Below are 26,299 nucleotides of genomic sequence, written 5' to 3'. Positions count from 1 at the left end.
TCTAAAGTTAGCCAATGTCACTGGTGAATTGTGTCTGTATCTGTGAAGTCATTTCGTACGCATCATTCTGTTGGCAGATTTATACCGACGGTGTGTTGATTGGTCAAATTAATGATCACATGTACACCAGATAGCATTAATGGTAATTATCAGATCCACTGACGGAAATGAGGCGACTTGGACAGTAAGATACAAAGTGTGTTCAGGCGGACGAGCGCTCGCGGTCTTTCACTAGACTGGGGATTTTTCGCCTAACGTTAAATGAATGTGGACATGACGAAAACCAGTCAAATTGTTCGCGAGCGCTCGTCCACTTGAACACATAATGGTTGCAATCATCCTGGATCATAGGTCACAAATCGTTTAGGGCCCACAGTCGAGTCAGTGCAAATAATATTTGTTGAAATATTTGATAGAAAAAGTCTAATAAAACTGTATTTGACCTTTGGACTCTAGATGGTATTAATACATCTCTCGTTGAAGTATTCCTTTGAAAGTCGGAGTATTTTGCCGTCTCAACTTAATTATGCAACAGCTTTTGTGGCGGCATTGCAGATCATGTATTTTTCAGAGATTTGCAGTTATTAAGTAAAATATATCAGTGTTTGTATCATACTTCTGTTATAATTTGACTGAATAAAATAAACATACTAATAAACATGATGATTTAAAATTATATGTAATAAAGTATGCATATCGAATTCCCTTCTGGTCGTTTGTTATGTGTTCAGTGTTTATAGTAGGTGAAGTACGGTAATATTCTACTTCTACTCACTCGTGTCCATTCGTAATACCTTTAAATCATTTATTGTATTTTCCTCTTTCTTTCTTTCATTCTTTTTTCTTTCTTTCTTTCTTTCTATTTTCTATTTTCTTTTTAAAAAAGAAAAAAAAGAATAAAGACTGTTTTCTGGGTTTAGTTATTCTTCGCGATAACACTGATGATTGTGCTTATATAAAAAAAAAGACCCTAGGGATATACAATTGATAATTATCTTTCTATGTTAACCATAACATTGTCTTAGTGCCCACTTTTACGGTTTTGTCTTGTTTGGGTTTGTTTGTTTTTTGTGTGGTTTTTTTTTTTTGGGGGGGGGGGGGGGGTTCAGGGGGGTACCTTGTTTACATTTTCATTTGATCAGTGGGTTTTTTCTTTCTTTCTTGCTTTCTTTCTTTCTTTTCTTTCTTTCTTTGGTTTTTCGGGGATGGGGAGATTGTATGGTTGGTTTGTATTAAAGGAGACGACGTTTCATAAATGTATATATATACTGAACCGCAAAAGAAACGCGACACGTGTGGCTGAGAAAATATGTTTAATTTATTAATATCAAAGATAAATTTTGAAAAATCTGATAAAGTCAATTTATTGGATGCACTTTGACCACAGTCTCTGGGTCGTTTGCCTGTGTTCAGGTAGTGGGGGGATCCAGCACATCGAGATTGTAGGGCGTGACATGTTCAATACCGTGTATGTCCTCCCTGGGTGTTCAAAACGGCCATACACCGTCGGTACATGGAGTGCACGAGGCGGTTCACAAAAGCCATTGGCACCTGTGCCCACACCCTCAGGAAAGCTGCCTCCAGTTGCACACGAGTTGTCGGCCGTGGGACCACCTGGTTAAGCCGTCTCTGGATTTCATCCCACAGGTGTTCAATCGGGTTCAAATCAGGGCTGAGAGCCGGCCACGGCATGGTTCTGATGTTGTGCTGACGCAGGAAGTCCATGGTGATCCTGGCCGTGTGGGGGCGAGCATTATCCTGCTGGAACACGTGGTTATGGTGACGCGTGAAGAAGGGCACTATGTGAGGTGTTAGAATCTGGTCAACGTAGCGCTGCGCTGTGATACCATTCCCTCTGCCTGCACCAACATTTTGGAACAAATGGGGCCCAATTCTCCGATTCAGGCCTATAGCACCCCAAACCATGATGCTTTGGCCACCCCACGGGTCTCTCTCCAGGACACATGCGTCTCTGTAGCGTTCACCCCTCCTACGCCACACCCTCACTCTGCCATCCGAGTTGGAAACGCAGTACCGGCTCTCGTCAGAGAAGACTATCAACCTCCATTGTTGATGCCGCCAATGTTGGTGCTGTGTAGCCCACTGTAGTCGTGTCTGACGGTGGCGGGCGGTGAGGACAGGTCCTCGAGCGGGACGTCGGCAAAACAGGTTGTTGGCGGCCAGTCGACGTCGTACCGTGTCGTCACTGATGGGTCGCTGTCCAGTGCCAATGGTCGCGCGAGCTGTCATGCTGGCCGTTCTGAAGCGATCATGGAGGTGTTGCCGGTTGATGTAGCGGTCCTGCCTGGGCGTGGTCACCCGGGGGCGCCCGCTGCGGTGACTGTCTGCAGTGCTGTTGGTGTTGATGTACCGCTGCTGTAGACGATGGATGGTGCTGACATGGACATTGTAAGCGTTAGCAACAACCAGGGCACGCTGCCCGGCTTGCAATCGGCCGATAGCTTGTTCTCTCTGCGCTGCTGACAATCGGGTCATACCTGATGCGTGCAAATTACGAATGCCAGGAACGCGGTTCAAGTTGGTTTTTATACCCATAACCTCCACGAGATGCACGTGCATTTCGGTTTTCATGACAATTGTTTGCGACTGCCACCCACGGCCTTCGAGACAGGTGCGTTTTGGCGTGTCGTTTCATGGAAAGTTGAAAGGGTACCTGCAATTTGGGTCTCAGTCATAAACCAGCATGTCTTGTAATATTGACAGTTACATCCCCGAAATAAATTGTTATAATTTATAAATGTTATTATATATTGTGTGTGCACTTCATATGTGTACAGTAGCAAGACCAAAACATCTGTTTCTACCTCGTAACATTTCATTTTAAGGTTCATGCTTGGTGTTTTTGGCGGCGTTAGAAACTGGACCCATTACTGCAGTCCTATAGCCTATAGGATAACAGTGTCCTTTGTAGTTTAATTCATACTTTCATATACTCACATTTGGTTGAGTGGCGGGATTTTAACTCAATCGATTAAGCGTTCGCCTGATGTGCTTGCATCGCAGGATCGAACCACCTCGGTAGATCCATTCAACCGATTGGGGTTTTTCTCGTTCCAACCAGTGCACCACAACTGGTTAAAAACTGTGGCAGGTGCTTACCTCTCTGTGGGAAAGTGCATACAAAAGATCCCTTGCTGCTAATGAAAAAAAAGTAGCGGGTTTCCTCTGATGACTACGGAGTCAGAATTACCAAATGTTTGACATCCAATAGCCGATGATCAATTAATCAATGTGCTCTAGTGATGTCGTTAAACAAAACAAACACTTTTGGATGACACTCAGTAGCCGGTGTATTTATCGTGTTAAAGTGTTGCAGAACATCCATTCATTCATTCTGTTTGGCCCTTTTTGTCTAAAAGAAGACCCTTAGGCTACATCAATGCCTTTTGATTCTTTTTTCATTGTCCGCCCACTATCTCTTTTAAAATTAGACGTAATGATATGATTCTTCTCTCTTACGTAGTATGTGCCTCACTAGGAAATTTGTAAAGGTACAATCGAGGGGGTGGGTGGGTTTTTTGTGGGGAGTATATTGTTTTGGGGGAGGGGGTGTTCAGTGCCGGATTTATAAGGGGGCAAAGGGGACAATTGCCCCGGGCCTCCCTACCAGACTAAGGATTTCCTTTATTTAAAAAAAATGTAATAATTATAAAATTAATTAAAATTTTTATTTGTCATGTAATTTAATTTCTATGTTGAGGGGCCCCCGAACCTGAACCCCCTAAGGTCTAAATCCGGCCATGGGGGTATTGTTGTTTCGGGGGGTGGGGGGAGGGGGGTTACAATGAACTAGTAACGGTTTGTGGATAATATTTAGCAGGGGGAAAAAAGAGAACAAAAACGTCGCCTAAAGGAGGTTCGTGGACACACTTCCGACCCCTCCCATGGTGTCGCGTCTGTGTCTCTGTCGGTTGAGCTCTGTGATGGGGGTGTCGTTAAACAAACGTATGTTCTTCCTTAAATGATCGTGTGACATCTATGAGTTTGACGGCGTCCTGTTAAATGCATCATGTCTGTGATTCACGTTGGCGGCGCACTTTCCAGTGAAAAGGTCGCCAACATTGCAGCATTTTACAAAACTTCTCACGCACCCATCACGTACTTGTCAGTCGTTACATCACAACACTGTGAGTCGTTACATCAGGCTGTTTTCTACTTCGGAAACAGTGGGATGAGTTCAGCCATACAGAGCAATAACAGCGTCTCATGATATCTGAAGTGCAGGTGGAACAAACTTTAACAAACTTTGGGTGACTTCATGCACCATTTCCGAGCATCTGTCAAATAAAAAAGTAATGTTTTGCACGACACACTCATCACATTTAAATTACGGTAATATGGCGTCGGACAAATGGTTGAGGACTACACAGATAATGAGAAAGGAAACCCCTTAACGTCACACGGTGGACTACTTTTTCCAATTATCAACTAGGGATCTTGTATATGCAGTATCTGACAGACAGGATAGCACATACCACGGCCCTTGTTACACCAGTTGTAGAGTAATGGTTGGGACGAGAAATAGCCAAACGGGCTCATCGACGGGGATCGATCCTAGACCGACCGAGCATCAAGCTAGTGTTTTATCACTAGGCTACGTCACGTCTCTAGTACCCTAGGAGGGAAAAATCGTAAACTGTGTCATCGTCAGTGGAGATAGGAACACAGCCCTCCCCTCATCCGTCTAGTCACTATAAGCCTGAAAAGTTTCCTAGTCCAATTGAAACGCTTCAAGTTGAATGATCATTTCATCAGGAACTAGTAAAATATTTCGCGAGTGTTAGCGTCACTAGCTATCGCTGAACGCAGATTTGGGGTAAATGAACTAAACGCTTACGTAATTCCGGAATATCACCCCCTTTGTGTACTATAATTAATCGGATGTGTGTTTCGAGTATGGGCGATATATGTACTAAAGAAGATCCTGCTCCTCTTTTTATATTAGGCCTACTGTCGTGCTATACACTGGCGTAGACAGGATTTTATATATAAAATCCTGTCTATATAATTATATTGAGGTGGCAACCCATATTTGGGGGGGGGGGGGGGGGGGCACACTTTGCATGTGTGTATTTAAAAGTATACATGTATAAATGTATGCATGGATGGATGGATGGTTTTCTGAAGAAAAAAATAATAATGTTTTATTATTTTGGGGTTTGTTAAAGGTTTGATTGCCTGCAGGCTGGTTTTTGCCCGAATTAAACGAAAATGCCCGAATCAGGATAAAAAAAAAAAAATTCATATTAGAATTACTGCTATATCAGGGCCGTAGCTAGGATTTTTTGTTGGTGGGGGGGGGGGGGCAACTGATTAGTTAATAGTCTAAAACTCCTTAAACGGTTAGGGAAAGAATGTTCTTTACATTTCTATAATTTTTCCCGGATTTTTTTCTGCACACCTCCCCCCCCCCCCCCCCCCGCACATGAATTACAATTTATATTAAGGGTAGAATGATGATGGAAATGCGTGGTAAAAAGGTCTCAGGTTAGCTCATTTTGCCTGAATATCTCTATCGTTTTTGCCCGAATTTGATAATTTGCTCCAGCGCTAGGGGAACAGTTTCTTCTGGTTACTGTATACTGTCGAGATATCCACGAACCCTCCCTCCTGTTAAAAAGAAGACAGTACACCAGTCCATTGATATAAATAGTTTATTCTGGTTACTGTAAACTGACGAGATATCCACGCAACCTCCGTCCTGTTAAAAAGAAGACAGTACATCAGTCCATTGATATAAATAGTTTATTCTGGTTACTGTAAACTGTCGAGATATCCACGTACCCACCAGGGCCGTACCCTGATCAGAATCACGGAGGGGGGGGGGGGGCACTACCTTTTATAAAAAAAAATTAAACAATATACAAATTAAACCCTTAGATGTGTATGCTATTTTCTGGAATTAAAAAAAAAGGTGAGATTATCAGGTCCCTGCCCTCCCCCCAGGGTACGGCCCCGCCCTCCCTCCCGTTAAAATAAAAAGAAGACAGTACACCAGTTCATTGATATAAATAGTTTATTCTTTTTACTGTAAACTTACGAGATATCCACGTACCCTCCCTCCTGTTAAAAAGAAGACAGTACACCAGTCCATTGATATAAATAGTTTATTCTTTTTACTGTAAACTGTCGAGATATCCACGTACGCTCCGTCCTGTTAAAAAGAAGACAGTACACCAGTCTATTGATATAGTTTATTCTGGTTACTGTTAACTGTCGAGATATCCACGTACTCGCCGTCCTGTTAAAAGGAAGACAGTACACCAGTCCATTGATATAATTTATTCTGGTTACTGTAAACTGTCGATATATCCACGTACTCTCCGTCCTGTTAAAAAAAAGACAGTACACCAGTCTATTGATATAGTTTATTCTGGTTACTGTTAACTGTCGAGATATCCACGTACTCTCCGTCCTGTTAAAAAAAAAACAGTACACCAGTCAATTGATATAGTTTATTTTGGTTACTGTAAACTGACGAGATATCCACGTACTCTCCGTCCTGTTAAAAAGAAGACAGAAAGAAAGAAATAAATGTTTTATTTAACGACGCACTCAACACATTTTATTTACGGTTATATGGCGTCAGACATATGGTTAAGGACCACACAGATTTTGAGAGGAAACCCGCTGTCGCCACTACATAGGCTACTCTTCCGATTAGCAGCAAGGGATCTTTTATTTGCACTTCCCACAGGCAGGATAGCACAAACCATGGCCTTTGTTGAACCAGTTATGGATCACTGGCCGGTGCAAGTGGTTTACACCTACCCATTGAGCCTTGCGGAGCACTCACTCAGGGTTTGGAGTCGGTATCTGGATTAAAAATTCCATGCCTCGACTGGGATCCGAACCCAGTACCTACCAGCCTGTAGACCGATGGCCGGCCACGACGCCACCGAGGCCGGTAAAAAAGAAGACAGTACACCAGTCCATTGATATAGTTTATTCTGGTTACTGTAAACTGTCGAGATATCCACGTACCCTCCCTTCTGTTAAAAAGAAGACTGTACACCAGTCCATTGATATAAACAGTTTATTCTGGTTACTGTAAACTGTCGAGATATCCACGTACCCTCCCTTCTGTTAAAAAGAAGACTGTACACAAGTCCATTGATATAAACAGTTTATTCTGGTTACTGTAAACTGTCGAGATATCCACGTACCCTCCCTTCTGTTAAAAAGAAGACTGTACACCAGTCCATTGATATAAACAGTTTATTCTGGTTACTGTAGACTGTCGAGATATCCACGTACCCTCCCTTCTGTTAAAAAGAAGACTGTACACCAGTCCATTGATATAAACAGTTTATTTTGGTTACTGTAGACTGTCGAGATATCCACGCACCCTCCCTCCTGTTAAAAAGAAGACAGTACACCAGTCCATTGATATAAATAGTTTATTTTGGTTACTGTAAACTGTCGAGATATCCACGTACCCTCCGTTCTGTTAAAAAGAAGACAGTACACCAGTCCATTGATATAAATATTTTATTCTGGTTACTGTTAACTGTCGAGATATCCACGTACCCTCCGTCCTGTTAAAAAGAAGACAGTACACCAGTCCATTGATATAAATACTTTATTCTGGTTACTGTAAACTGCAAGATAGTCACGTACCCTCCAGGGCCGTACCCTGATCAAAATCGGGGAGGGGGGGGGGGGGGACTACTTTTTATAAACAAATGAAACATTATACAAATTAAACCCTGAGATGTGTATGCTATTTTCTGAAGTAAATAAAAAACCGGGAGATTCTCAGGGGGGCAACTGTCCTCCTGACACCCCCCCCCCCCCGAGGGTGCGGCCCTGTCCTCCCTCACGTTAAAATAAAAAGAAGACAGTAGACCAGTTCATTGATATAAATAGTTTATTCTGGTTACTGTAAACTGTTGAGATACATATCATACACGTACATGTATAGCAAATAGCAAAATAGAGAAAAAATATCTCATTGGTCCAGAAAAGACGATTCTCTTAGGTCCCTCAAATAAACATTTTATTTTTCGTTGTGTCCATGTTTACACGTAATTATTTGTTCGTACAGCTTTCGCGTTATTAAGCGGCTCAGTCACTGTAGTGTATTTGACATAGAAGCCCATAAGACTGTAATTATATTCACTATCATTATACTAGTTAGATCTACAGCCGCAAATCTTCTTTAAAAACAACAACAAAAAAACAAACAAAAAGCAAAAACAAAAAACCCCACATAAAATGTCACTACGTTCCAAATATCCCCTTTCTCAAATCAAAGGTAAAATTGAGACTATTTTTATGTTTTAAATAGCCAATGAAATATAGCTAAAAATATATTATGCAAAATAAATTAACTTTAATGGAATTGATATTTAATCATAAATAAAACCTGAAAATGTTATGTTTCAACCAAAACATGGATATCTATAATGCAACCAAACAATGATGCATCTAACAGTTTATCTAACATCTGGTTTATTTAATTGGTTAAAACAACATTTTAAAAAGACTGAGTTTGTGTAAAATTGTACCACCTCTCGATTATTCCAAATAATGATTTTTAGCTTTTTTTTAAAACTAGGTAATATATCGTCACAATATGATTTTCCATTCTCCAAATATTATAGTTTGCACCAAACATTCTTCTAGTATTACAACAGGTTATTGTGAATAACTGATGATGAACAGACATGATATATTAGAAATATCTTACAGAGAAATGAAACATGTAACGTTAAAATTATATGTTTGAAAGTTTGTGTAGTGAGTTTAATATAAATGTTTACCGGTTACTTTACTATAGCGTTACAGCTCAGTGTTATATAAGATAAGCTCATAGCATATAAATACCAGGTGCAAATCCAGGTGTTTTGGTGTGGGGGGAGTGTCCAGGATATTTTACAGAGGGGTGTGTCCAGGATATTTACAGGGGAGTGTTTTCTTAGAACTTATTTTAATTACATTGTATATTAGTGGTGGATACATTTTAAAATAAGTGTGAAAAAAATCCCTCATGAGCAGGGGATTGCTGTCCCCCTTGACCCCCCCATAATACATACTTAATGATAGCCATACAATAATACGCAAATGAGACACAGGACAGATTTATTTACACGTAACAATATGAAAATTTGTTTACCTCATCAAAATAATATACTGACCTGATTAACATAACATATTGACGTCGTCAATTTAATAATAATGTTAATGATAATTTAATATTTATGGAATCTTATCTTTTATAGGCTAAATACTCTTTTATAGATACATACTTGAAAACAAATTGATGTCAGACCAATACAGATTTTGTTGTATCAAAATTGTTTTGTTTGTTAAATTTTATGTACAAAGAATAACACTATTCAATTGAGAACAATATTACAAGTCATTATTAAAATAAGAGTTATTATTACATTGTGTATTTACAGTATAAATATATGTAGCCCAAGTCATTAGGAAGTTAGACGGACATTTGGACAGTTATAATCACTTTCATCTAAATGTCCATTTTCTAGCTCTCTAACGGCAGAGTACTCGCGATAAAATATACATTGTACATCACTCAATAATGATATTGACAATAATGTTGTTTTAAGATGAAATGAACATTACCAGTGGCACAGTGCACAAATCTGAGTGAAAAATCAAGAGCCAAATGGACATACCGGGGTACTGCAGATATAGTGAGCCCCCCTCCCCACCCCACCCCACCAATCTAGTGAGACCTACAGTGTGTCATTAATAAAACACCATTAAAGAGTAGTACAGTCAGGGGGGCATGACTTTAGCAGTAGTCCAGGGTGTTTTGTCCACTGATTTGTCACTTGGACTACCAGATGTCTAAACCCAGTAGTTCACCGGGCTACTAGATTATTTTGCACATCCAGTTACTCCGCAATCAACAAGACACTTAAACATCTAAAGACATCTAAAAAAAAACTAAAAAAAACATGTTTAAATATTTAAATAAATGATTTTACTTTTTACTCTTACCTTTACTGATGGCTACCAGATTTCATAACGTGGTAGCCTGGTGGGCTACTACTGAAAACAGTTATTGTCAACACCTGGTACACCAAACAGTGATAAACCAAACATACAAATGTGTGTGTCTGCCTGACTTTCAGTTTTACTTGAAAAATTCAGCTGATTCTATGTGTTGAATCAAACCTCAAACTGATATATGTGTAAGCTAGAAAAACAATTCTATTTCCAGTGTTTTTCTATCTGACTATTCACCATCAAAAAGTGCGAGATTCCTTTAAAAAACATAGATATTAAATATGTATTATCACTGAACAAAATACAGGACACTATTAGAAATGATATATAAAGGCATGGTTTTGTGAGTACCAGGCTACCGGTTCCGCATAAAAATTGTGCACTGATTACCATACTAGTACAATATTATAATACCAGTAAAATATTACTAACTTAATGAGTTGGTCCCATATATTTAGTTTCTTTATTAGTTTTCTTCATATAGTATATAAAAATAATTTATTTGAAATGTGGTCGTAATTATAGAGGGGAATACGGTAGTACACGTATAATTAATGTTAAGTTTCAGTATACAAGACATATACAACAAATATTTATTTGAAATGTGGTCGTAATTATAGAGGGGAATACGGTAGTATAATTAATGTTAAGTTTCAGTACACAACACATATACAACAAATATTTACACGTAATAAACAATAACCTGACAAAATGTATAAAATATTTTAATAAATAAAAAATGTTTTTTAATGATTTCTTGCAAACATATTACACAATAGATTTCAAATTATTAGAATATAAATATGCAGTTTTGTTTATCTAGTAAACAAAAGCACAATTGTATGTGATCAAAGTGGTTCAGCACAGCCAACCTGTTGTGTATTTTGTAATAAAAACACAAAATGTTGTTCATATTTAGTCACGTTTGGGATGTCCATTTTCAGATATTTGGCAGTTCAATATTTGCCCAGCATATGTATAGTCGTTTGAAACACTTTATTTTAACTAAATTTTTATTTGTATATATCCAATTCAGGTTCAAGCATGCTGTCCTTGGCCAACACTTCAGCTATCTGGGCTGTCTATCTAGAACAGAGTGTCAATACCTAGCTAGTGATATACCAGTAGAATTCGGTCTAGTGGCCATATATCTACTTACTGAGTGGTTAAATCTCTCTCTGGTTAATTAAACATCAATGCATGTCATAGAGATATAGTATTATTTTATATCACTTTTTATATTAAAATTAATTAAACATCAATGCATGTCATAGAGATATAGTATTACTTTATATCACTTTTTATATTAAAATTAATTCATAAAGATATTATCATTTTTATATTAAAATTAATTTACTGCCTGTCAAAGGCATCAGAAGTGGGGTGGCCAGGAGAGCTGAATCTTCTGAAGACAGCAATGAGAAAAAACCGACATCAGTTTTATAATATTAGTGGTTTTGTCATTCACATTTTTTGTTTACAGTATTACAAAAATAAAAGCACATCATAATTTATTAAATACAAATTGATATCAATAATACATAATATAAGTTACAAACACAAAATAACGTTAATTTAAAATAGTATATTACACTATCAAACATTTGCATACAAAATTCTTTGTTCAAATTACCTGTAGTTAATAATCTCATCATAAATATAATTATCTAACTAGTAATTACATATCTGTTTGCACCAGTCTGTTATATGTTATAATACATGTACTACACATGTACATTCCATAAAATAGTCACATTAGGGTTATTGCTATTGTGTAAAGGGGAATAACTCTAATATATAATTTTCTAATACACATGTAAGGAAAATAATTCCTCAAATGAACAACAGATATAATTATATTGTTTCAAAGGTAAAATGTATTGTCATTCAATTTCTGTTCATTACATCTGACAAAAATCTAATTAATAAAAATCACAATAGGTGCTACATTCATTTTTAATACACTTGAATAACCAACTTTAATCAATTCCTTAAAAGGTAAATTACATTGTGGTTCACTGTTTTGAAAACAAAACAGTTCTAAACATTTAATGAATTTATGGTTTGATCTTGTAAATTTATTTTTATATGATAAATTTTATAATAACAATTTTGTTGGGTTCTGGAGTCATGAATAAAACCAGCAATAAGCATACATTTTACCATGACCCACTTCATGGATTTAAAATAAAAACTAAATACAATAAAATAAAATAATTAAATATGTATAATATATTCAGTATATTTATAGCATCATCACATTTCCTACTGTTGCACAACATACATGTACATTTGTACTTCATATGGGCATTTAATTTTTTTTAAGGATGTAACAGACTAATGTTAAAACATATGACATATCTACTAAATTATATAAGCACATCACAATTTATATCTTGTTTTAAACACATTCAACCACTTATCTAAACCTCACAACATGTAACATGGTCTAATGAATCTAAACATCTCACACATCACATTGCACACAAGCTGATAATGTACAGCCAAACCTGTCTATAAAGGGCACTTCATTTAAAGACCAGACTCCATGATTATAAAAACATGACAATGACAGTGCTCCCCTTTTCAAATATACTCTGTGGGTCACGTGTATAACAATCACTTGTCTGTTCTGGGCACAACAAATATATTCATTCTGCATACAAATGTCTGTTTACCCACCATATGAAGACCACTTTCACATAGAGGGCAGTTTTAAGTTTTTAATGTGTATCCTTTATTGAACAGGTTAATGTACCTTCAAAATTTCACCCTCTATATAAAGGTCATATGCACCCAAAGAACAATTAAAACTATTATGTGGGTGTCCTTTATAACTGGGTCCTACTATATTTTTACACTGTATATATTCACTGTGTTTACTTTGTGTACAAAGGCAACCTCCATATTAAGGACAATTAAAATGTCTTTTTAAGGGTGTCCTTTAAAGACACGTTTGGCTGTATATATTTTTATGCTTTGTTTTGTCAGTTGTACAAGGTTACGAATGTTACTACGTTTTACGTCTGATTATGAGATGCACCGGCCCGTCTGGCAGGAACTTGAGGTGATTCCACGCTTCATAGTGACGCATTTCGGTAAAATCTATGTCATTCACCTTCAGGATCTCATCCTTGACCTTCAAATGACCACACTTGTCAGCAGGACCTCCTGGTATTAAGAAAAGAGAAAAAAGTGGAACAGTGTTTACTGATTATATGGAAAAACTGTTTAAATAGGATGAAACTAAAACAAAGGTAAATTTAGTTTTTGTTTAATGACACCACTAATTAAAAATATATTGATTAATTAATTATTGGATATTGTATGTAACATATTTGATAAAACTGAAATAGTCTTCAGAGAAAATCTGTTACAATTTTCCATTAGCAGCAAGAGATCTTTTATAGGCATTTTCCAACAGTACATACATGTAACATAGCTGTAACAAAGTTTCATTGATATAAAAGTTAGATTTTCTGAGAAATGGAAAGTTTGTTCTTTTTTACGACACCACTAAAGCACACTGATTTATTGATCATCGGCTATTGGATGTCAAACATTTGGTAATTCTGACTCGTAGTCATCACAGGAAACCCGCTACATTTTTCCGTTAGCAGCAACGGATCTTTTATATGCACTTTCCCACGGCCTTTGTCCAGTTATGGTGCACTGGTTGGAATGAGAAAAAACCCCAATCAGTTTAATGGATCCACCAAGGTGGTTCGATCCTGCGAAGCAAGCACCTCAGGTGAGTGCTCAACACTGAGAAATGGAGCTAAATGCAAAAGTTTACGGTTAAGCTGAACGCAAATGCTGATGCTATTGTCATGATGGTCACCACTGTTGTCAGAAATATAATACTATACTCCATAGGTGACTACATCTACCTAGATGTATAGATTCTGCAACTCATTGCACACCAAGTAAGCATTCTACCACCAAAAACGGAATAGGAAGAAAGGCATAATATTAACATGATTTACAATGATAGATTGTGGAAGCTTACCTTTAAAGATTCTCTTGATAGTGATAGGGAGGTTTCCCCGGGGTGAGCCCAGTCCTCCCTCCAGACAGAAGCCCACTCCGGTGACACCCTTGTGCATGGTGATGTCAAACACTCCTGGCTCCAACACAACAGGGGGCGGCAACTCTGGAAGAAAAGAAAAACCCACACCAATTATCATCTGGGTTATGTATGCCGTCAAAATGTCATATATATTACATTAGATAACAGGAGTTCATGCAGGATTTCTCTTGAATCGAAAATATCAGGGGCCATGGAATGGGAGAGGAGGGGAGAATGCATAGACCATGGTCTCCCCATTTTTCCATGACATTGTACTTGGAAGGTTGAAAATGCCATATTCAAACACCTAAAATTAAAACTTTTTCTCAGGGGCATTTCCCAGGCCATAGCACTGACACTCCATGGGTCCTGAATATGAACAAATTCAGTAAAAGAGTTTGTACCATGTCCCATATTGGTATTGTGTCCCAACATTTCTGGAATTCCTTCTTCTTAAGTCTTTTTTACATCTATGTTACAATGAACATAAATTATCCACTGACATAAGGATTGTGTTTAGCAATACTGTCACATCCACTCGAATATATTCATAAGGCTTCCCATATTGGCATTTTATTAAACTTTCCTGGATTTCCTTGATTTGTCTTTTACTTGAATCTTCCTTTATGAATGTTACAATGAAGCCAAGTTATTCACTGACATAAAAAACAAACAATTGATTTTAGCAATTTACTTGGATAACAAAGAGCAGATGCAAAACTTTGTCTTGAATCAAAAATATCAGAGGCCACTGAGTGTGGACTATGTTCTCCCCACCCAGATATATTTACCACTTTTACTTACCACTTGAGGTTGGAGAATTTGGCAAAGACACTGGAGCTGAAGGAGTTGGTGAAGCTGGTAACTCTGTTGATGATTTTTCTTTTGATGGAGAAGTGACAGAGTTATTTCCCTTTGACAGTGCCAGCAGCAGACAGGACTGGGCATCAAGAAGGTTGTGTAGGTCTGTGGTGGACAGACCATTCACCGACTTGCCACAGACCGACCACACAGAGTCTCCCACATGTATCAATCCACTCTTGTCTGCAAGTCCATTCTCGGTAACCTTGGAAACCTGGGAAAGAAAAATGAGAGGAAGTTATCTTATTTCATTCAGAAATGTTTTTTTTTTAAAAGGAATATTGGTTTACTGATACATCAGCAGATGTTAAACTATGGCAATTTGGTTATTTTGGCAGTAACCTTGGAAATCAGAGAAAGAAAAATTAAAGAAAATGAATATTGGCTTACTGACATCTCAGCACATGTTAAACTATGGCTGTTTGATTATATTGGTATATGTATTATATGTATTTGGTTATAGGGAAGGAAGGAAGGAAATGTTTTATTTAATGCACTCAACACATTTTATTTACGGTTATATGGCATCAGACATATGGCTAAGGACCACTCAGATATTAAAGGAGGAAACCCGCTGTCGCCACTTCATGGGCTACTCTTTTCAATTAGCAGCAAGGGTTCTTTTATATGCACCATCCCACAGACAGGATAGCACATACCATGGCCTTTGATGTACCAGTCATGGTGCACTGGCTGTAGCATTGGATATAGGGATGCAGAAACAAAAAATGTCTCACTATTCTTGGCCAGAACCAGAGAAAAAATCCATCAGCATATACAGTGGTCCATCAGCATAGTGGCCAATATTATTGCTATAATCTCCTTCAATTGCAGCTTTCGTTCTCTTTATTGTCATACTATTTAAAATGGGTCACTACAAGAGTCATGAAGTAAAGCAACTAAACAAAAAATAAAAGCTTTGTTTGTTTAATCAGAATGATGCTAATAATTTTTAATCAGAATTTTCACTCACATGTGGGGTGCAGACTAGTACTTACTGCAGCCCTGGATCAAGAAGGAGGAATTAACCCAATGTAAACAGCAGCAAAGGATTTTTTATATGCACTTTCTCATAAACAGGTCAGTACATAGGCACTGGTTGGGTTGAGAGCTATCAGTCTTAAGACTTAAGACTTAAAACCATGCTGAACCACTGAGCTATGCTGAGCTTTGTGCTGAACAAAAGCTCAGTTCCTGAGCTAATTCTCACCACTAGGTAATAAATAATGTTATACTCTTCATTCTCACTAAGATAATAAAAAAAAAAGGTATTTTCCCCTCACTAAGGTAATAAAACAATTATCCCTCTCATGGAATACAACTGTTATTCCCCTAAACCACTCTCACTAGCACTACTAGAGGAACAAGACAATGTGTAACCCATGTCATAAAATGTGATCGGAATGCTCACTGATGTAATAATATCTATGTAATACTTATATAGTACTAACAGTAACTACCAATGAATCAATGAATGCTCACCATTTTGGTACCATGGGCTCCATTTCTCAGTTCAATCCCAGCTTTCACTCCAACCTCCTTCTTCAATACCACGAGCCTTATTTCATCTTCCTCAGCCTGGCCAGCTCTGTCCATCATCCTGTTAGCAAGGTCAACAGACATCTTCATCTCTTCTGGAGACACCATCCACTCCTTGGCACCATCAGCCACAGAAGTATATACCTGAACAACTGAGTCTTTTGGTTTCCATAGCACTTTCCACTTGCGTCTGCTTGAAATTGTAACAGACGACTTTGTATTTGAAAGACTTGATTTTTCAATATTTTCACTAGAATGTTTTGAGCTGCTAACATCTTTTGATGTGTTCAGATCATCAGCACTTGAAGAAGTATCACAAGGTTCACTAATGGGAATGGGAGTGTGACTCTCCATTTCTTTGGAAGCATCATCACCATCAACAGTTTGTGATGGGAGTACACCGTTCTCTTTTGCGACCGATTCTTGGGCGCTTGAGACCTGAATATTAGAAAGATCATCATGGGTTTCAGAATTGAGAACACCATCATCATGTGATGAAGGACCTGGTGCAGCAGCAGCAGCAGCAGCATTGCTTTCACTGACATCATGCCCAAGTGAGTCTGTGTACATCATCTGTGCATGTGAGTCGTGGCTCTCTGACACAGTCTCATGCATGCTGGTCTCAATAATGTGTGTGGGTACCGGCCGTGATGGTGCTCGAGTGTTCACATTCAGAGAGTCCCGACTTTCAGAGACAACAACATTCAGAGACCGTTCTGTGTGTACAGGTGGTTCTTGTGCAGTTTCTTGTGGTGATAAGGGTGAAATATCTGAGTGAGAAAGAAGTGCTGTGTGTGGCTGTACAATCGTATCTAAAGAACTCAGACTTGAGTCTGCATGCAAGCTCACATCTGAAGTAACAACTGACTGATCAACATCATGTTGGTTATTATCAAACCTGGCAGGAATATCTGGAACTTCATTCTCAGTGGTACCAAGATCTTTCTTTTCTTCTGTTGGCCGTGACTCGGGATCACTGTCAGCTAAGACTGAGGTAGTCATTGGTTGATTCACTAAACTATCCTTGCATGTATCAACAGCACCATTATCTGAATTCATTATTGCACTTTCACTGGTCTTTTTGTCACTCATTACTTTAAAAGCCGATGATGCACAGTCATCTGAAGACACAGTATGATGGTCAACATCGCCCTGCATCTGTGTTACAACATCACTTTTCTGGGTCTGATTAAAATCAATCAGCAAATCAAAGGCTGCAATGGACTCCTCATTGCTTTGCTGTCTTTCCATTTGGAATAATTCTTTCTTATTCTGATCTTTCGTTGGACTTAAAGCATCAAACTCGTCTATCAGAGTCTCACTAGTACTTGCATCTGCATCAGCATCAATGTCAACAGAAGTATTTCTGATGTCCACAACTCCTGAATCAGAACTCTGACTCATGGGAGACAACTGCGATGGAATGGTGGAACCATATTCAGTGGATACCTGAGAAGCTTCCTTCTGTGAAGGAAATGAAGTATCAATGTCTAACTGATTAGTGGAATGCTGAACATCCATCGGTAAAGATATCTCTGATGATGACACACTTGTTTCTGAAGGGATCTGTGAACCGTCAATCAAAGGTAATAGCCTAGAAGGTTTTGCTGGAATAGAAGATTTTGTGACACTGCTCTTCTCTGCCTTCACCAAAGTCTCACCAATAACGTCAACACTACACAATTCTTTATCTTTGTGTTCATCATCAGTAGATAAATTCTTAAAAGTTTGATCACCATTTTGAATCTTGACATCCATATTGTTTGTACTATCCTCAACAAAGCTTTTATTTTGGTCTACCTTTGGTGTTGATGACTCTGGTGGTTTTGAGGTTGGCAAGGGCGGTGGGGCAGATCCTGGCAGTGGGGGTGGAGGGGCCTCATCTTCTGTGTCATCCTGCTGAGACAGATCTTCGTCTTCAGAATGGTCACTTCTGTTTCCAGTCTGAAGATGGATCCCACCAATCTCTTCCATGGCTGCTTCAATGGTCTCCTCAACTAACTTGGATACCCTGGCGTTTAGCTGAGGGTCATCAGGGTCTAGGGTTGGTATTTTCTCTTCATCTCTGCTTACCTCATGACTCAAAGATTCCAGAACTGTTGCTGTCATCTCTGAAGACTGTTTTCCTTCATCATATTCATCATCATTCAGAAAAAAAATTGGCTTGCTTAACAGAATTTGAGATTCGGTAGAGACAGGTTTATCATCTGATGCAGTTGTCTGCATTTCTGACAGAAACATCAAAAGAGGTGAAGATTCAGCTTTTTTGGTGGTAAAAGGTTTTGTGCCTGCATCCACAGTAGGCCCTTCAGCTTCGGCACTTAGTTCTAGCAACAGTGCATTAGTGGTCTCTGATGTATCAACTTTTATCTGATCATCGGTGGACTCTGTTAGCATGACATCATCTAGACACAAGGTGTCTTGAGGCATCAAAACTTCATCAATCACATTATCAGCTTCTGGTTCGGCATCAGTGATGGTTTCAAGAATGTGGTGTCTCTTGTTTTCTCTGTCGTCTTCTACATCAACTGAGAGTTTCCCCAACAAGTCCACTTCAGCAGAGCTGTCAGGAAAAGTTTCACATAGCATTTTTTCTGACACTTGTTGCAGCAGGTCAGTTGTTTTATCTCCTTTGCTTCCTTCACCATCTTCTACATCGGCCGAGAGTTTCTCTAAGATATCATCTGTAGCAGCTGGCATTTCGTTGGTTTCTGAGAAATCTTCAGCAATCATTTTCTCTGAGACTTGTTGCAGCAAGTCAGTTGTATCTTGCTTTCTCTTGCTTTCTTCGTCATCTTCTACATCAGCTGACAGTTTCCCCAACACATCATCTGTAGCTGATGGGATTTCAGCAGCTGATAGTTTATGTAACAAGTGATCTATAGCAGATGATACTGACCTGTTAGAAGACTGTTCAGGTATTACTTTCTCTGAGACTTGTTGCAACAAACTGGTTGTCTCTTGGTGCTTTTTGTTTTCATCATCACCTTCCACATCTACTGATAGTTTCTCTAACAAGTGTTCTGCAATAGATGGTGGTGCCTCAGAGCTGTCAGTAAACTGTTCAGCTATTACTTTTTCTGAGACCTGTCGCAGCATGTCACTTGTGTCTTGCTGCCTCTTACTTTGTTCATCACCTTCTACATCTGCTGACAGTTTCCCCAACACATCATCTGTAGCTGATGGCATTTCAGAGCTGTCAGAGAAATGTTCAGCTGTGACTTTCTCTGATACTTGTTGCAGTAAGTCTGATGTCTCTTGGTGTCTCTTGCTTTCTTGATCTCCTTCAACATCAGCTGAGAGTTTCATTAACAAGTGATCTATAACAAATGGTAGCAATCTGTCAGAAGACTTTTCAGGTATTACATTATCTGAGACCTGCTGCTGCAAGTCTGTTGATGTGTCTTGCTGTGTCTTGCTTTGTTCATCATCTTCTATATCAGCTGACAGTTTAGTCAACACATCATCTGCAGCAGATGGTACTTCAGGGTTGTCGGCCATCACATTTCCTGAGACACTACTTTTAAGCTGAGTGTTATCTGAAATGGTTTTGGACCTTTCACTAATCAAGGGTGACAAGACATCTACTAGAACACTGTCAGCATTAACATCATCTGAGAGCTGTCGAAGCGTATTACCTGATGTGGTATTAGAGACTGCAAAATCCTTTGCCAATTTTTCTGTGAGTGCTTCCAGCATATCACCTGGTTCTTTTGAATCTGTTTTATCACTACCAGCACTACCCTTCTCTATGACCTCTGGTTTTTCTGCTTCTAGAGTGTCATCAGTACAAGATATTGTCGCATCATCCAACTTAATTCCAGCCTGTTCAGATGTAATATGTTTTGATTCAACTTTCACTTCATCAACCTCAACTGAATTAGGTTTTGTCTTTACTGCAAGGTCAGGCAAATTGTAATAAAGTGCTTCAGGGTGAGATCTAGATATGTGTGACTGTTCAGAGTGGTCATTTGGTGCAGTTGTGCCCACAACATCTAAATCAACCTTACCTGACAACCTGGATGAACTACTCCCAGTACCTCCACTAGAATAAACCTGGAAAGGTTTTGCAGTGAATATCTTAATCTCATCTCTGGAAGCCCGTTTTGGTGCCAGAGCAGAATGCATCTTTGTTGGCATGGTTTCCTCTTCTGAGATCTTTCTGGCTGTTAGAGCAGAATTCAGGTTTACAGAGGTAGTTTTGGTATACAGTCCCTGGGGAATGGTAGATTGAGCTACAGAGCCACTGTCTTGTCTTTTGGTGTGCATGGGCACCACAAGACCTTTCAGCTTCGTCAACGTTGTAGGCTTGGTTAATGAAACTGGAGCTGAAGAGGACACATGCGTTCGCTCTGGAACAGATTTTGTGTAGCTTCCACTATGCAGACCCCTGAATCTGGGAGACAGTGCTGCATTGAGTTTGACATCTGCAGATTCATCTTGCTTCTTCTCATGTTCACTTAACCTCTTGTGAGATGCTAATTCGGACCGGCCATGCTGGATCTCGTCCTGTTTTTGCATTGACTCAAACATTGCCATGTGCTCCTTAACTGAGTGTCTTCGTTTCTTTCCTGGCCTGCCCTTCAACAACGAATGACTCTCAGAATTCTGAAGATCCTCAAACTTGCCGAGCCTCTCCTGCATCCTGCTGCTGCTGGTCTCATCATCACTTGTGGCATCTTCAAAGCGCGATGAGGTGCTGGAACTCGATGAATACCGTCTCGGTTTCATCTCTGCTTTCACGTTCTCCAGAGTGAAGGAAGCATCAGATCTGTTTGAAAATGTCCTTGTTCTTGGTTCAGGTTTACATTCCTCTGATGAATGTGAGGCTTCAGATTTTACAGATGAGGTTGAGATGTCTGAACTTGCTGATGATTTTCGTTGAGGTTTTGGTGGCACTGCTGGAGGGATTTTTGGCTTTCCCATCTTAAAGTCAGCATGTGCACTGCTGGCCAAGGCTGCCTCAGCATGGACTCGTGGCTTCAAGGCAGCAGGGACATGAACTTCAGTGAACACCTTACCATTGGTGGAAACTTCAACAATTGGATCCATATCTGCTGGATGGCCAAACATATGAGACTTTTTAACACCACAAATCTCTTCCTTGGGTGTTTCTTTGTCTTGAGACTCAACTTTTGCCTCCTGTAGTGATTTTCTTCCTTTTGGTTTAGGTGGAACTGCTGGAAACGTTTTAGCTACTGGTGTCTCAACAAAAACTTCCTTAGCTGTACCATCTACTTTGTCAATTGTTTTCATTTCCTCTTCCACAGAAACTGTTTCTGCTACACCTTCAGGTTCACTTGTAGCTTTCACCAATTCAGAAACTGCTGGATGGACGGCTGATTCTGTTAACTGTTCAGGGATCACAGACTGATGAGAATTTTTACCCTGGACATTATGGTCTGGTTCAGACAGTGTTACAAGATTTGGCTCGGATTTGGTTGTGGGTTCACTTTCTGTTTTGATGTCTGTCGACATGGACATCACTTCTTCTCTTTCTACCTCCATCTTGGAATCTTTCATGACTTCCTGATCAGTTGTCTGTTCTCTACTTGCAGCTGGTTCAGTGTGTGATTCTTGTAATGTTTTCCTTCCTTTTGGAACCGGAGGTCTCACTGGAGATATTTTTGGCACTGGCGACCCATTCAAAGTATCAAAAGATGTCTTGCTTTCCTGTGGTACAAAAACACTGTCCTCTATTTTCGTGTCCTCACCATACTGTATTGCTGTTCTGTTTACCTGCTCATTATTGACCAATGATTCATTAGTATTGGGTTTGGTTTCTTGGAATAAAGCCTGCTTTTTCAACTGAACATTTTCCTCTTCTATACTGTTGGCTGCATCTTTTAGAGATGGACTTGCAGATGCTTTCTTATTTCCTAAGTTGAAGAATGGTTTATCCCTTGACAAAGGGGAGGTAACTGTGACTGACTTGGTCTCAGCAGCGTTAAATGGTTTTGCTCCGAGACGAACTCCGAAAGGAGATGTTCTGCCTGGGTAGTAAGACATGTCGTCAGCTTCACTTTGATTGGAGTTGTTGTCTGAAATAAAGAATAATCTAGAATTAATATAGATCAAACTGTTACATAAAGAAAGAAAGAATTTTATAATACATTTAATAAAATTATAAACTGAAATAAAGTGGTGTAGGGCTAATGTTAATCACAATTACCCAAAGATTGCACTAAGTTAATGTTTGCTTTGATTTGTTTAACACCACCTCTATGATTTCACACTGATTAATTCATTATTGTCTACTCCATTTAAAAGTTTGATAATCTTGACATACAAATCTTCAGAATAATTATTTCAATCAGACTTCAGACCATGTTTTACATGCCTCTACCCACTAGGGTTCAGGCATGTCCCCTCCCCCCCCCCCCCCGGTCTTACCCCTGGCATGGCTAGTGATTCGACCTTGGGGAGATATTTCAATCAGTGGCAAAGGATATTTTATAGGTACTTTCCCACAGATGGGACAGCACATACCATACATTTGATATACCAGTAATGGGCACTAAATTTTAACATGAAGATCTACCAGTGAATTGAACCACACTCTTAAAAAACAAGAATTCAGTGAATAAAATGAATCCATAGGTCAAACAATTAACCAAGTTATAGTTGGTAAGAAACTGATGCTGAAGTTGACACTGTCACTGTCATTGCCATGACACTGCCATCGCAAAAGTAACATCTACAACTTGCCTTTTTACATCGTAAAGGAAAGACAAAAATGGAAATAAAACTTATTTTTAGCCTTTTATTTTAATTAACTCACCTTGTTTAATTTCTCCACTAGGTGGCACTGCAGACACAACAATTTTGGCGAGCCCTCGCGGTAATAATCTCAAGACCTGCTGAACTTTCCCATCGGACTGACCGGTGAGCTCTGTGTTGTTGATCGAAACTATGATATCACCCACTCTGAAAAACAACAAAACAAAACATTTAAAATTTCATTGTTTTCTTTTAATGACGCTACTAGAGCACAGTGATTAATTAATCATTAGCTATTGAATGTCAAACATTTGGTAATTTTCTACAGAAAAAACCTGCTAAATTTTTCTATTAGCCGCAAGGGATCTTTTATATGCACTTTCCCATAAACATGACAACACATACCATGGACTTTGATATACAAGTTGTGGGGCACTGGTTGGAACGGGGAAAACAATCAGACAATTCTGTGATGCAAGATCTCACTTCAAAAATGTTTAATGTGTTATGTAACTGAAACAGGGTTAAACAAATTACAAGTTTAAAATGGATATTTAATTTTTTTAATTTAAGTCTAAATCACGGATGGATTGAGGGATGGATGGAGGGATTGAGGGATGGATGAAGGGATATATGGATGGAGGGAATGAAGGACAAAGAGAGGGATTGAGGGATGAAGAGATTGATGGAGGGAGGGAGTGAGGGAAAAGAGTGATTGAGTGATGTATGTATGTATGCATGGATGGATGGATGGAGCGAGGGATGGAGGGAGGGAGGGACTGAGGAATGGATGGATGGAGATATGGATGATGGGAGGGCATATATGGATGGAGGGAGTGTGGGAGCCAGAGGGATGGAGGGAGGGAGGGAGGGAGGGAGGGTGGGATAGATAGATGCCAGCATGCAGTGAGGCATTGATTCTTAACATAATGAGCAGTTATTGATTAAATTATTATTGTTTGTTACCTTATGATCAACAGACATGAAATGTCAGTACCGAACAAGCCAACATATGACATGTTACAATGACATAAACAACAGGGATACAATCAACACAGATATAAAGATATACCGGTAAAGTGAATCTGTATCTAGCACAGGAACAATCACTTTGAATGACTCAGTCTTTCTAGTGACTTTTCAGGGGAAAATATTACACAAACAACAGCTACCTTGTGAACACCTATTGTAAAGCTTCTTTCTCACAAAAAGTCATCACAAACAGAAACAGAAACAATTTTCACATCTGTAAATGACAGTTTAGATTTTTTTAAAGTATTTTAACATGATGTTCTTTCAAGAACTCTTTTGTAAAACTATAGGTCTTGTGTCCAGATTTCAGTGGTATCTGTATAGTCGTTAACAACATGAACTCCCATCTAACACAGAAGTCTTTGTTCTTGAATGTCAGTTATAAGGTAAAACAGTTGTACTCTGTTTGATAGCTGCAGCAAACGCCTGGATTGTCTCTATTTAAATTACCATGGAAACCAGAAAAAAACCTGCTGGTCTTGATGATTCAGAGGTTTATTAAAGCAATCAGTTTAAAGACTGGCAGGTGCTTTGTTCATCTCACGAGTACTGGCATGATGTAATGAGAAGGGCCAAGTAGGTCAGTGGGGATGTATGGATGGATGGATGCATGCATGGATACATGGATGGATGGATGGATGGATGCATGAATGCATGGATACATGGATGGATGGATGGATGGATGGATGGATGGATGGATACATGCATGGATACATGCATGGATACATGGATACATGGATGGATGGATAAATGGATGGATGGACAGACGGATGAATGGATGAATGCAGGAATGATGGATGGAAGTTGAATGAAGAATGAATGAATGAATGAATGAATGGAAGGAAGGAAGAAGGGATGGAGGGAAGAAGGGAGGGAGGGATACATGGATACATGGATGGATGGAGGCATGGATGGATGGATGGATGGACAGACGGATGGATAAAAAAAAACCCAGATAAGCAAGTGACACCTTTGAAACTAAATTGGTTAAAACTATAATGAACTGACCAGAAATATGTTTTAATTGTATACTAAACCTACTGCTTTCTTTCTTTTTTTAAATATATATAAAAAGCAATAATTAATAAATAAATGGCAGTAGAAATATGTTTGCTATAGTTGAATAACTCGACGTATTTGACAATGTTACCTACATATACTGTACATGTATGTACGTGTAGCCGCAGACTTAACAATGTTATCCTTTATTTATCATACTCTTTCTTTCTCATAAACACTGCATCACACACACGAATATTTATCACTCTTTCTTTCTCATAAACACTGCATCACACAAACAAGAATATTTACCACACTCTTTCTTTCTCATAAACACTGCATCACGCAAACAAGAATATTTACCACACTCTTTCTTTCTCATAAACACTGCATCACACAATAAAGAATATTTATCACTCTTTCTTTCTCATAAACACTGCATCACACAAACAAGAATATTTACCACACTCTTTCTTTCTCATTAACACTGCATCACGCAAACAAGAATATTTACCACACTCTTTCTTTCTCATAAACACTGCATCATGCAAACAAGAATATTTACCACACTCTTTCTTTCTCATAAACACTGCATCACGCAAACAAGAATATTTATCACTCTTTCTTTCTCATAAACACTGCATCACACAAACAAGAATATTTATCATACTCTTTCTTTCTCATAAACACTGCATCACACAAACAAGAATATTTATCATACTCTTTCTTTCTCATAAACACTGCATCACACAAACAAGAATATTTACCACACTCTTTCTTTCTCATAAACACTGCATCACACAAACAAGAATATTTATCACTCTTTCTTTCTCATAAACACTGCATCACACAAACAAGAATATTTACCACACTCTTTCTTTCTCATTAACACTGCATCACGCAAACAAGAATATTTACCACACTCTTTCTTTCTCATAAACACTGCATCATGCAAACAAGAATATTTATCACACTCTTTCTTTCTCATAAACACTGCATCACGCAAACAAGAATATTTATCACTCTTTCTTTCTCATAAACACTGCATCACGCAAACAAGAATATTTACCACACTCT

At 38.7% G+C, this 26,299-nt stretch overlaps 1 protein-coding gene across 1 annotated transcript in view; it reads right to left on the bottom strand.

Annotated features, from left to right (window-relative positions):
* Window positions 1-7,873: 7,873 nt before the first annotated feature.
* Window positions 7,874-26,299, bottom strand: part of LOC121379273 (microtubule-associated protein futsch-like) — a 38,692-nt gene continuing 20,266 nt past the window's right edge. The window contains exons 3-7 of the mRNA XM_041507810.1: window positions 23,253-23,398; window positions 16,415-22,512; window positions 14,876-15,146; window positions 14,012-14,155; window positions 7,874-13,173 (exon numbers count right to left, since the gene is read on the bottom strand). Of these exons, the coding sequence (XP_041363744.1) occupies window positions 13,016-13,173; window positions 14,012-14,155; window positions 14,876-15,146; window positions 16,415-22,512; window positions 23,253-23,398 (6,817 nt within the window). The 3' untranslated portion in view covers window positions 7,874-13,015. The remainder of the gene's footprint in view (window positions 13,174-14,011; window positions 14,156-14,875; window positions 15,147-16,414; window positions 22,513-23,252; window positions 23,399-26,299) is intronic.

Source organism: Gigantopelta aegis, chromosome 2 (assembly GCF_016097555.1).
Source record: "Gigantopelta aegis isolate Gae_Host chromosome 2, Gae_host_genome, whole genome shotgun sequence".
In the NCBI taxonomy this organism is placed as follows: domain Eukaryota; kingdom Metazoa; phylum Mollusca; class Gastropoda; order Neomphalida; family Peltospiridae; genus Gigantopelta; species Gigantopelta aegis.
Note: the sequence above shows the minus strand (reverse complement) of the source record. Positions and strands in the feature narration are given on the sequence as shown.